The sequence below is a fragment of the Toxotes jaculatrix genome, chromosome 3 (genome assembly GCF_017976425.1).
Source record: "Toxotes jaculatrix isolate fToxJac2 chromosome 3, fToxJac2.pri, whole genome shotgun sequence".
In the NCBI taxonomy this organism is placed as follows: Eukaryota; Metazoa; Chordata; class Actinopteri; family Toxotidae; genus Toxotes; species Toxotes jaculatrix.
The window spans coordinates 13,912,253-13,924,744 of NC_054396.1; the positions used below are offsets into that span (position 1 = coordinate 13,912,253).

Genomic DNA, 12,492 nt, shown 5'->3' on the forward strand with positions numbered 1-12,492 from the left:
TTGGACCTCTTCTCTTTCTTCTGCTGCAGGTGTTCCCTACTGTGTGTCCAACATGTCGGATAAGATGTCCAGCTTCCTACATATTGGGGACATCTGCTCCCTGTATGCAGAGGGATCCACCAACGGTTTCATCAGCACCCTGGGGTAAGTCCATCTCACTGGCTGAACATTGTGTGTATAAGCCTGCTTCCCACTTCTCTCTGCAAGCTGAGCAACATTTGGAGGGAAGGAAATCACACTTATAAAGGTAGATTTAGTTAGACATAAATTTTGGTGCGATCAGAAAGAGCTTTCCCTTCTCATCCTATTTATGTGTGCGACTGATGAACATTTGTTTGCATGCATCACAGGCACCCACAAAACAGAGGGTGGCCTTGGGTGGAAGAGGTGCTTTGACCACAGCTGACCCCACCACTGTTAGTGCTGGGAGAAACGGAAATGTAGGGGCAACAAATGCACAGTTAATGATAAAGATTGTGTGATTGTGAGAGTATGGCAGGAGTGGGTGTGAAGGGCACAGTTAGAGGAAGAAACGCTGAGGTGGTGTTGTGTACGATACTCAACACCAATGGTAAATCTCTATTTACAAGCCACTCATTCTACCCACACAGTGGAAGCAGTATTGTGTGGTTTTCCTTCATATTCATCTACATCATGTTTGGAACACAATAGAACAGCTGCTGATTTTCTAAGAGTAATATGCGCTTTGATCGTGAATTTTTAACCTTAGAGTCCTTTAGCTTACCTTGCATTTAACCTTTCCTCTTCTTCTCTGAATATAAACAGGGCAGTAACAGAAAGCTTGCATTAAGACTTTGCTAGTAGAAACCACAAGATATCTCTATAAAGGTACTGTAAATGGTGTCTAGCATCAGTTATGCTATCAGCTGTCAGCTCAGTATCCAGGACCTCCCCCTCCACCCCCCTTTCTCTTGAAAAATGGAATGGCCTACAGCAAAGACTGAGTCACTATAGAGACATTGTGGCCTTTCTCGAGTTCCAGTGCATCCCATGGACACACACACACACACACACACACACACACACACACACACACACACTCGTACACATACAAGCGCACGTATTTACAACTGCCATGACAGTTTTGGCTTTGAGCTACACACAACCACCAACACAGCAGCATTCTCCAAATTTTCTGCCCTTAGAGGAAGAAACTGTACTGAGAAGAGAGAAAAGAGAGAAAAACTCTTTGAGCATTATAACTTGTCCTGCTGAGCAGCATTCTCGGCTCCTGTTTGGTCCCTGGAGTGGGGCATCTGTGAGCAAATTAAAGGCGAAAAATGTTAAAAATGCTGCTTTTGTACTCTGATCCTGCAGCATGTCTTGTTCGTTCAGATGTGTAACTATTAAACTCGTGTTAATCACTGACCACTACAAGAGGGATTAGCAAGTTATATGCATGCAGATGACAGCACACACATATATTGTATAATTTCTTCTTCCTACATATTTCAACTTTTTTTTTTTTTAATCTAAGTCTGGAGAACCTTGTTCTTTGAGGTGTACAGAGAGGAGTGGACAGGTCTGTTTGGACAACTGTAGACATTCCCCCGGGAAAAAACGCCTGAAATGAATGTGGGATTTGGCCGGTGTCCAGACAAGTGTTATTCTAAGCCAGTAAAAGCTAAATTTGTCACCAGAAACTTCAACTTGCCGATAGGTCATCTAATCCAGAATTATTTCATTATTGTGTGAAGTGGGAGAGTAAACATGTGTGAGAGCTCTGAATGAAACTGGGAAACACCAGAGAATTTTTTTTAAACACAGACAAACCAGCTCACACACGAATACGAAGAGATTATATAGAGATGCAGTGGCGTTCAACAGCTCGGATACAGGAGTAAAACAACAGTCTCAATACATCTCAATACGTCTGTTTGTGACACCTTATTATCATGCTGAGAATTCTGGCTGAGTAGTTGATTAAATCGATTAGCAAAACATTAATCAACACCATTTTGATAATTAGTTGATCATTTAAGTAATTTATCAAGCAAATATGCCAAAGCTTAAACTCACTGCTTGTCTGTCATTCCAGTCTGTTCGATTCAGCTCAGTTCATTTTAAACAATCAGTTTATCAAAACATAATTCAGAGAGGGATCAGGCTGGAATTAAAGGTTCAACTAATTATTATTTGATTATTTTAACTATTGGATGATCTGATTGTTTTCTTCATTAATCAGTTAATCATTTGGTCAGTAAAATGTCACCACACAGGTCTCATTTTGTCCGGCCAACACTCTAAACACCAAACATGTTCAATTTACCGTCACAGAAGACTAAGGAAACACATTTTGTCATTTCTGATTAAATCTGATCATCAAAATGATTACAGATTAACCTTATGTGGATTGAATAGTTGATTATTCTACCTGTCATTTCAGCTCCAGAATAACAAAAATAATCATTACTTTCAGCCTTAGTTTATTATGAAAACCAGGCGGCTGTCTGTGTCATCAGGGGTTGGCTTTTATCTGCCATGAAACAAAATCTACATAATGTACTTGCAAAAATATTCACAATGGATTAAAACACACGCACGCACACACAAAAACCACAGATATCCAAAACACAGAACACAAGCTGACTGGTTGTCAGGAGTGTGTGTGTACTGTACCCTACCTGCATGTGGTTAATGGTGTTTTTATGTGTTTATGTTCACAGCTTGGTGGATGACCGCTGCGTCGTCCAGCCTGACGCGGGGGACCTCAACAACCCTCCAAAGAAGTTCAGAGGTAAGAGACAGAGAGAGTCAACTCCCCTTGTCCTCTTGGGGCCTGACATCATCACACTAACTGCTCTCTGTTTATACTGTGGGCTCTGTGAGAGACTCTGCTGAATGTGTTATGCTGTGTTTCTTTGGTGACAGCCACAATATCTCTGCCCACTGGACTTCAAACAGGACTGCCTTTGACAGTGTTAATGGTGTGTGTGTGTGTGTTTGTGCGCGCGTACGTGCTTCTGCATCCGTGCATGTATTTATAGCTGTGTGTGCTTGCTCGCGCACCTCGTCTGTGGTGGAGGTAGAGACAGATGGAGAGAATCAGCTCTGATGTTGCTTTGTTGGAAAACAGCACACTTAAAAAGCTGCTTTCCAAACAAAAGCCTTGAGATGCCTCTTTGGGTGAACCCACTATATTTAGCTCTCATACAGGAAGTAGAACTCATGACCCTCAGTTCTCAGGCTGGAGGTCTATATCTCTGGGGAGAGGCCTTACCCGACAGAGTATGAGTGCATTGAATGTTCTTGTAGTACACACCACAGGTTCTTGCACAAAATCTGAAAAGTATTACCTTGTCTTGATCCTGCTGAGCAAATACTTGATTTATCTACCTTTGGTAGATAAATAATGTTTGATTTCCTAAGAAGTCATGTATGAGGAAATTCTTGTTATGCATTGTTTTAAATTTCAAGTCAAAAGGTTCCTCTACAAGTTTAACAGTTTTGGATCTATATAAGCTAAGCATGCCATTTTCATGCATTTTTAATGTCTTTTTAACTTTGTATTTTAAGGGCTTTCTGAAATTGTCAATGACATTTTTATACTTTTCTGACATTACGTAGAGCAGATGATTAATTGAGAAAATAATTGGCAGATTGATCTATGACAGCATTAGTTGCAACCACAAAAATATAGGTTTCGAAAAACTTCACACTGTTGCTTTGTAGTCCTTTTATGGCTGTAGACATGTCAAATCCTTTGGCTTTTTGCAGTGTAAATCAGCTTGATTTTAAAAATTATCAGTCTGGCTTTGAACTGTGTTAGATAGCATGTGTTCCATGAGTACACTCTCACACTTTGAATTTCGGATGCTATCTGCTCTCTCAAGGGTTTAAAGAAGATTGTACTCTATTTAGAAAGTATAAAACTTTGATGTTAGCAGTGACCCACATAGTTCAGCTCTTTAGTGGGTGTCTGGTGTCCCAGGACAGGTTACGATAAACACAGAGTGCAGACCGATACCTCCACGCCTGCAGGAACATGAAAGACGAGTCTCTGTCTCTTTATCTCTGGTGCTGTGTGTGTAGAAGACATGGACGATTCCCTAGGCCTACACAAAGAGTTGGAAAGAATGGGCAGAAAACATGCTAGCAGTGTCACAACTTGTCTAACAACTGTAGGTTCCCATCCAAACCCTGAGGACCGCCACCCACCCAAACATAAACATCTATTTTGCAGTTTACTTAGCATCATTGTGTTCATCTCTCTCTATTGTAAACAGGCCTCTAAATTTATGAAATTTATTCTGATATAGTAGCATCCTTAGTATCGTGTCTGGACTTGGAGAGTAATGTCTGTATCTAAGGGACCAGAGAGAATTTTTATCATTCAGGATCAGAATTCTTTGTAGATTTAATTATAATTGTTTGCACAACTATTTTTGGCACTAAACGTGTGATTGTAGTGAAGCAGCTGCCTATTGGCTCACTTAGACAGGAAGGCTTTCACTAATCACTTTGCCTCATTTAATCTTCCGTCCTCCCACGCTCAGTTTTCCCTCGACTCACTGATAAAACTCATCAGTACTGTTCACTCAGAGGAAAAGTCCTGTTCTAAATCTGACCCACTGCAGGACACTAAACGCCTTCACCAAATTGTTCTTTTAATTGTTAATCTTTTAATTGTCGGACATATATGTTGCAGTAATTTTGACCTGCCTTAACCTTTTCTTTTTTTTTTTTCAATATCTGTGCAACAGAACGCAACATGAAAACATGAAGTTGTGGCTAAAACAAGAGATACTGGCTCTATAGCACACTTGAAGATACACTATAAGTGCTCTTAAATGTCAGCTGGTCATGACCAAAAGAGGCAGGAAGAGGTGAAGGTAGCACAATACAATGGGTTAAAAGTCAGGATATCTCAGGCCCTGCTGCTTCTGTTTTGACCCTTCTTTTTAATCTGTCTCTCAAGTCCTTCAGCTTCATAGAAGTGCAATGCTAAATTGCTGGAGTAGCCCTTTAAAATGGCAACACTTAATTTGGCATTGCCACATCAGGACATCTGCAACTGACTTAACAAATCTATCTACAGTCCCTTTTTTATTCACAGTAGACATTATGACTTGTCAAACACAGGTTTAATTAATAAAATGAACGATAGCTGCATTCCATCAAGCTGTGTCAGTTCTGTTCAGAGCTGTGGCTCTGTCTATCCCAGTGAGCCATCACTAATGTTATTACATCCCCTTGTGCTTTTTGTCTGCTGTGATATGTCAAATGTGTGTCCCAGTTTGATACAACATACACAATACCAGGACCCTGAAACTGAAGCAGCTAAGTGGAATTCAGTCATCATTAATGTCATGATTTATATCTGTGCTTGTCCTACTGTGACATGTCAAACTGTCTTCAGTAAAATATTTACATTGTACTGTTTTTTTTGTTTTTTTTTTCATTTAGGATAGAAGAAAGCAACAGGAAATGATGCCATACGTTGCACCATTATACGCAAATCGAAGGGCGACTTTAGAACACTATAGTATATACTAAAATATCTGCAGTAAAAAAAAAAAAAAAAGGTCCCTCCTGTTGTACTTGCCTTTTCTGATGAAGTGCCACACTGATGTTGTCTGATCACAACAACAAATAACAGAAATCAATAACTTAAATAACTTTACAATAATAAGGAAATAGAGTGATGTGAGTACGTCCTGTACGTGGTACGAGTTGTTCCTCTGGTCGGATGAGGAAGTATTAAAAGCTGCCATAGATAATTCTTGAGAAGTGTGAAACATTATTAAACCAAAAAGAAACAGGTTTTTGCCCTGTTTAAACATCAACAAACAGTGGAGTGCGTGAGTGCTGAGTGTGCTTACATATCTGTAGTTTTTTCCTCCAAACTTCTTTGGGAACTTCTAATTTGAGTCCTCTGGGTGTCCTTTAGCAGTGCAAAAGCTTTTCTGCCCCTCCTCATTTGGGAGGCTCCTCAGCTGTTTGAGAGGGACGCAGCTGTGCAGAGATAATCCTGCTAAATGGATGCTATAAGGACACAATGCCAGACTAGTCTGGGCCTTATACTGTCACTGCTGAGGTATGCTTAACATTTCCTTCTAATGTAAACATAAGCACCCTCCACACAATCACACTCTCACTTGTAAGTTACGCTGAGACATCAGGACACTGCAGGCTTGCTTTGTATTTCACCCAGACAGCATTTGAAATACTGTTACACACCTACACACAATTCAGCAGCGTACACTGAGCAACAGTCAGAACATCTAAGGCAGAGAAAACACTGTATTGTTGCTTTGTATTAGTTTAAAAAAAAATCCTCTTTTCATCACTGATCTCTGTGATTTATACTTCATCCCTCAGTCCTTTGAATGCTGGACCAGTTGTCTAATCTGAAGTTGCTATGGTTGCTGTTCTTTTTGTCGTGCGGTGAAGTCTTGGTGTAAATTGAATGGTGCATTGTTCATATGTCATCCTCTTTTAATTTTCCTATACTGAATCATCAATCACCATAATCTGATTTTAATCAAAAGACATTGTCTGCGTGGTTTAGTGTTGCAACAGCAAAATGTTCACAGCAGTCAAATCTGTCTCTCAAAGCTGAACTGTAAATGCATGTATAGGCTTCATGCAACAACATTGACGTGTACAATATTGATAGCAAATGTATGTTGATAATTGACTAGTTTTTGAAGAATGATATCCATCATTTGCAAGAAAACACTCAGTCCATGAGCATCTAAGAGCAGTTTTTAGGGTCATGGAATGAGCACAAGCCATCACATGACTTTGACTTTGGCCGAAGTCAGTCTTTATTTATTTCTCCACTTGAGATGCACGAGCAACTTGCCCAGAAAAAAGGGGGGATGAATATTTAAGTCTCATTGATCAGTACCAGTAAATCACATGTGGAAAAAAATTTGATTGATACAGGCTCAGAAAGGCTCAGGCTCAGACACAAAGCACGAGGGAGGGGCATCAAAGCATCCCTTTCTTGTACAGAAAGCTGTTGGAACAACAAGAGGTTTTTTTTTTATCTGCATTTTTTTTAGTAGCCTTACATTATCATTCGCTAAACCAGCAGCATGTGATAACCATTAAAGTAATAAAAGTGTCTCTTTGTCCTTGCTTTACATATCTGCAACTCTTGGGTTGTTTTTTAATTTTTTGTCTCGTCTCCTATCCTAGTTTCCTCGTGGTTTTGCTTGCAGATGCACAGCATAACATTCGTACCTCACTTTGGAGCATTAACTCCTTACCATCACCTATCTGCTGTCTGCCCAAACCACTGTTGCTGTCAGAGACACACTGCAGGCTAGCTGGGTGGTTCATCTAAAAACACCAGAAACAGTTCTGTCTTTTGAGCAAGGAGAGGTCAAGGGAAGCTGTTGTTGGGGGACCCATTTATTGTCTGAGATGCGCTACACGTGATTAGTTGCTTCCTCTACAATTTCTCTAACAGGATAAGAACCTTGGAGAGAATCTCAGTTTATACAAACCAGATCTTTGAGGATACTGTTGATTTAACAGAGTAGAAGTATTATACAATGTGTGTTTCTGGGAAATTTGAGTTTCAGAGTCTTTACTAGTTTTGCCCTAAACAGTGACCACTAAATTGCGTGCCATTGTGAATTATTCAGTTGTGTGTTGTCACACAGTACATCTAACCAAAGGCTGCTAATGTTGTTGCTTTTCTAACAGTATCAAAGTATTGTGGCTATTTTGCTCTCTGATATTATTTCCTTAAAAAGTAAGGCATTGCAGTTGGTTCAATAGCCTTTCATACTTTTTATGGTTGCCGCGGCCAAAAAGCATGTTCTACTAAGTAGAATCTACTTGATCCTCTTAAATGTATATCTGTATTTTGAGTCTAAAGTTTCACCACAAAACAATAAGAAACAATAAAACAAAGGTACCTTCCATAGCAACACAGACCTTGTCTGAAGGTAACAAAATTCATGTTCCTGCACGTGTAGAGCACTTTAGTTGTCTGGTCTTTGGTCAGAGAGTGATGTTGGCTGCTTTTTTTTGTTTTGGTGTTGACCTGTAGTGTAGTTAAGCTTATGCAAAGAAAGAACTTGGTCTCAGCACTGTAAAAATAACAGTTTTGAAGAAGGGTGTGCTAGTACCACTTTCATTTGAATGCTCATCATTCAGAGAAGTGAAAGACTTTCTTTTGGCATGTGGTTTGCTCATGAGGCTTGTGACTTGCCCTCAAGGACTTGAGACTTGTATTGATTGACATGAGACTCGCTCAAAAATATGCTATCAGTTCTGGTGGTATTGGTCAGTTTGGTTATCCTTTTTTTTTTTTTTTTTTTTTACCAGCATGCTACATAACTGTAGGTCAGCATTTATAAATGAACATAAGGCATCTAATATCAAAGATTGCTTGTTTTTCTGACCGTTGTTATGCTAAATACAGTCATGTTTATGGGGTAGGGGTTGTGGTAGTCAAAGATTGTTTTAAGTTGCAGGAATGTTAATGAATCACAGAGTTTGCCCTCTGGACCACCACTTTTACTGTGCAGTGACCCCACAAGGAATTCTCTCTCCAGATTTCAGTATTACTGATGTGACATGTTTCCCAGCTGACTGTGATTAAAGGCAAACCCTCAGCGTGATCTGATCATCTGTCACATACGGTACTCATATGACATGCTGTGATTGTGTCTTTAGAATGTGATGTCAAATTATAGGGCAGCTCACTCGTCAGACAGGAGCTTCCAGTGTGCGTGTGTTCACTTTCAGTTGGCTTATACACTTGCAAGTTCTTGTGAGAGCTTAGTCAACTTTTTTTTTTCTCTCTACTCGTGTGAACATATGTGGGACATAAATACACATTTACTCCATTTTTATCACTGAATTATCTCTAGGTCTCACCCTCTTTCTGTTCTCTCTCTCTCTCTCTCTCTCTCTCTCTCTCTCTCTCTCTCTCTCCCTGTTTTACATTCTTTCAGTGTCGTCCTGCCTTCCTCATTTCTCTTTCACTTCCTTTTCTTTGCTTTTCTAACCGTTTTTTGGGTCAAGCTAAAGTAAACCATATCTGATGTCGGGGGGTGGGGGTTGGGGCGGGGGGTGGCTAGAGGAAGATTTGGGAGATAGAGACCATTAACTCTGAGGGAGAGAATAGTGGATGAAATGGTTAGAGGAATTCAGAAAGAAGAAGGAGGGATGATAGAATATCGAGGGGGGACGATAGGGAGTTCCCACCCTCTTCTCTCTCCCTCTGTCATCCCACTCCCCTTCCCTTGGCTGGCCTTATTTGGTCATGTTACTGCAGCTATAGCAGGGGGAGAAAAAGAGAGAGAGAGAATGGGGAAAGGATGGACAGATTGTTCTTTTTTCTCCTCTTTTTGCCTTCTCAGAAAAGAGAGCTTTGGTCTGATGAGAGGTGAAGTCAGAGGAAAGCCAGGACACAGAGGGAGGAGTTGCCGGTGGACAACTGTTGAACTCTGTAGGGAAAATTGTCATAGTAGCTCATGTGTATTGGTTGACTGAAAACTAAGCATTCAGCCAGTGTGAAAGTCTCTGTGTGGTTCAGTTACAGTTGTTGTGCAGCTTGTTACAGAAGAGAAACTCTTCTGGGACAAAAGAGGAACTCTGCTATGCTAAAATTGTGTCCACATGCAAATTGAGGAACCGTCTTTCCTCCTGATGAGTTTCTGCAGTATCTATGAAAATGAGCAGTACAATCAGAGGCTGCTGCTGCCAGCAGCATCATCTCATTGTTCCTGCGGTTACAAACTCTGACTCTCTCTGACCACGACTTTTTGCTTTGCCACATCATACTACGCACACACACTCTTACATGTGTCTTTGTGAGGACACTCATTGACAAAATGCATTCCCTTGTCCCTTACCCGAAATTTAACCATTAAAACTGAAGCATTTTAAGGTTTGTCAGAAAGTGAGGACCGTGCAAAATGTCCTCACTTCAATGGTTTAAAATTCAAACTGCTCCTCACTCTATATAGCCATACACACACACACCACACACACACACGCACACACATACACACACACACACACGTGCAAACACATCACTGCTCCTCGCTAACAAAACTCTTTGATGTCCATTCAGGAGAATTATGAATATGCGTTTGAAGTGCGAGCACACACGTGTGCGTGTGTGTGTGTTTATATTTGTTGGTTCTCAAGTCTTTGACTATATCACCGGACATGTCAAAAAGGTGTCATTTATTAAGTTCAGCCTGTCGTCTGTTTTTTTTTTTTTTAATCTTTCTTTATACTGTAGGTTCTGTGTTTATTGAACATTTTGTTTCAACTTGTTTTAGCAACTCAGACCTTAAGTGTCTGTTGGTTTATGTTTAGCTGTGGCTGTGACCTGTTTCTCACACTGTAATGCTTGTAAGCTTCACTCAGAGCTTAATATCACAACAGTTTTTTTCGTATTTTTCATTTTTCTCTTAATTTAAACCCATCTACCATTCCTAGCGCTAAACATTGTGGTTAATAGATTGTCAGTTCGTACCAGTCTACATTAATATCTGTCTGTCAACCTCAACAGTATGTCTTTTTTTTTCCTCTGTCTGTGCTTATCTCCATTTTTATACATGGATCTTTGTCTCTATTTATTTCTGTCTCTGTCTCTTTGTGCAGACTGTCTGTTCAGACTGTGCCCTATGAACCGCTACTCTGCCCAGAAGCAGTTCTGGAAAGCAGCGAAGCCTGGAGGGAACACCGACACAGTGCTGCTAAACAAGCTTCATGTGAGTGAAGTGACAACATGTTACCTCCCAGCAGTCATCACAGACCAGTGCACTGCACACAGACTTGTCCTCAGGGCTCACGGGATAAAGAGAAAGAACAGAATTACACAAGGCAAACTTTTTCCTAAGATTTAATTTTTACTTTCCAGTTTGGTTTTGCGTGAAACTGAAAGCAAAGCTACACGGTGAATGTAAAGAAATGTTGATTCTTTGCACAAACAGTTTGAGTAGTTTTCAAAGGGATTATGTATATTTGCTGAGGTCCTTTTATAGACATTTCCTGATGCCTTTCACTCCTACTGTCCTACCTTTCTGCCCTCTACACTCAACTTTCTCTCTTTCTGCTTCAATACAATACCATTTAAAGCAATCTGCTATCTGACCACACCGTCATAAAATGGAAGATTGCAATCTCTAGTTCATTTCTGTGGAGATGTAACTCAGAGGTTTTGGTTAAATCTCTTCAGTTGAAGCGTACATTTTTTTGGCTAAGAGCAGTACTCCTGTATTGCTATGCTTTGTCTAACACCTAAGCAGTCAGACTACTTATTACCAAATAAGTGTATTCAGCTGGTTTTGATGAAAATTGTTGCAGAGTGTGAGCTTTTCTGGCTTCATTTTGTAAACACATCTCTCTTATCTCTCTGTTGGTTACCAGCATGCAGCTGACTTGGAGAAGAAGCAAAACGACTCTGAAAACAAAAAACTTCTTGGAACAGTAATTCAGTATGGGAATGTTATTCAGGTTTGTTCTTCTGAAATAGAAATCATCTGCCTGGTAGTTATTCAGATAAACCTTGTTTAGACTTCCACAAAAGTTTGATGAACCTCAGATAGCCCTGACATTCCAGCAAAGGAGATAATTTAACCTCACAGATTCTCCAACATCTCATATTGTAAATTTGAAATATGCTTCAGCTATGCTTTTTGCATTTGTTCTCAATATTAACTCTCAAATAAAAACAAAAACTGAAGACAGTGATCAACATATTAACACATGTCAAAACACTCAAGACCACCTGTGTGGTAGTTCCCACTGCAGCAGGTATCTCAAGGACCACATTTTGCCCACAACATGCACACATATACAGGTGCACACTCATCATATAGACCACAGACATTAGTAAGTTTTCCAGAGTTTATATATTAAGAAGATGACTTTTAGTGTAGTCATCAGTTTGACAGTACACCAGTAGCATCACTTCTCCCTCACTGTAGATTGTACCGTGTTGCATGTATCTGTCTGTCTTGTCTTACACTGTATATTGTCTCTGCTCAGCTCCTCCACCTGAAGAGCAACAAATACCTGACTGTGAACAAACGTCTGCCTGCGCTGTTAGAGAAGAATGCCATGAGAGTGATGTTAGACACTGCAGGAAATGAGGGCTCTTGGTTTTACATACAGCCCTTCTACAAACTACGCTCCATTGGGGACAGTGTGAGTCATCATGTGTATAATTCTGGGACTATGGCGCATTGCGGGAACACTACACAGTATTTTTCATTTGAAAATACAATTGCTGATGTTCATTTTTATGGTACTAATAGGTACTACTATAGTCACTAATTTGCACATACAGTAGTAAATTATCATAGTAAGGTAAAGACTGCAGGATCAAGGTTCAGATCTCGAGGGCACAGGTCTTCTTTACCATTCCAAACCTCAGTCTGAGGCATCTATCTGATCACGTCTATCCCTGGAAGGGCCTGTGCCAGCACCCAATTGGTGTTTACCTGATCACAAAGCTCTTTTTGGCAACCACTCCTCTTCCCTGCGGCA

The 12,492-nt window shown here is 40.2% G+C and overlaps 1 protein-coding gene across 6 annotated transcripts in view; it reads left to right on the forward strand.

Annotated features, from left to right (window-relative positions):
- Positions 1 to 12,492, forward strand: part of LOC121179718 (inositol 1,4,5-trisphosphate receptor type 1) — a 66,220-nt gene that overhangs the window by 1,135 nt on the left and 52,593 nt on the right. For all 6 annotated transcript variants that reach the window (XM_041034696.1, XM_041034698.1, XM_041034699.1 and 3 more), the window contains exons 2-6: positions 30 to 144; positions 2,688 to 2,758; positions 10,603 to 10,712; positions 11,371 to 11,457; positions 11,992 to 12,150. In XM_041034696.1, coding sequence (XP_040890630.1) covers positions 53 to 144; positions 2,688 to 2,758; positions 10,603 to 10,712; positions 11,371 to 11,457; positions 11,992 to 12,150 — 519 coding nt within the window. In that variant the 5' untranslated portion in view covers positions 30 to 52. The remainder of the gene's footprint in view (positions 1 to 29; positions 145 to 2,687; positions 2,759 to 10,602; positions 10,713 to 11,370; positions 11,458 to 11,991; positions 12,151 to 12,492) is intronic.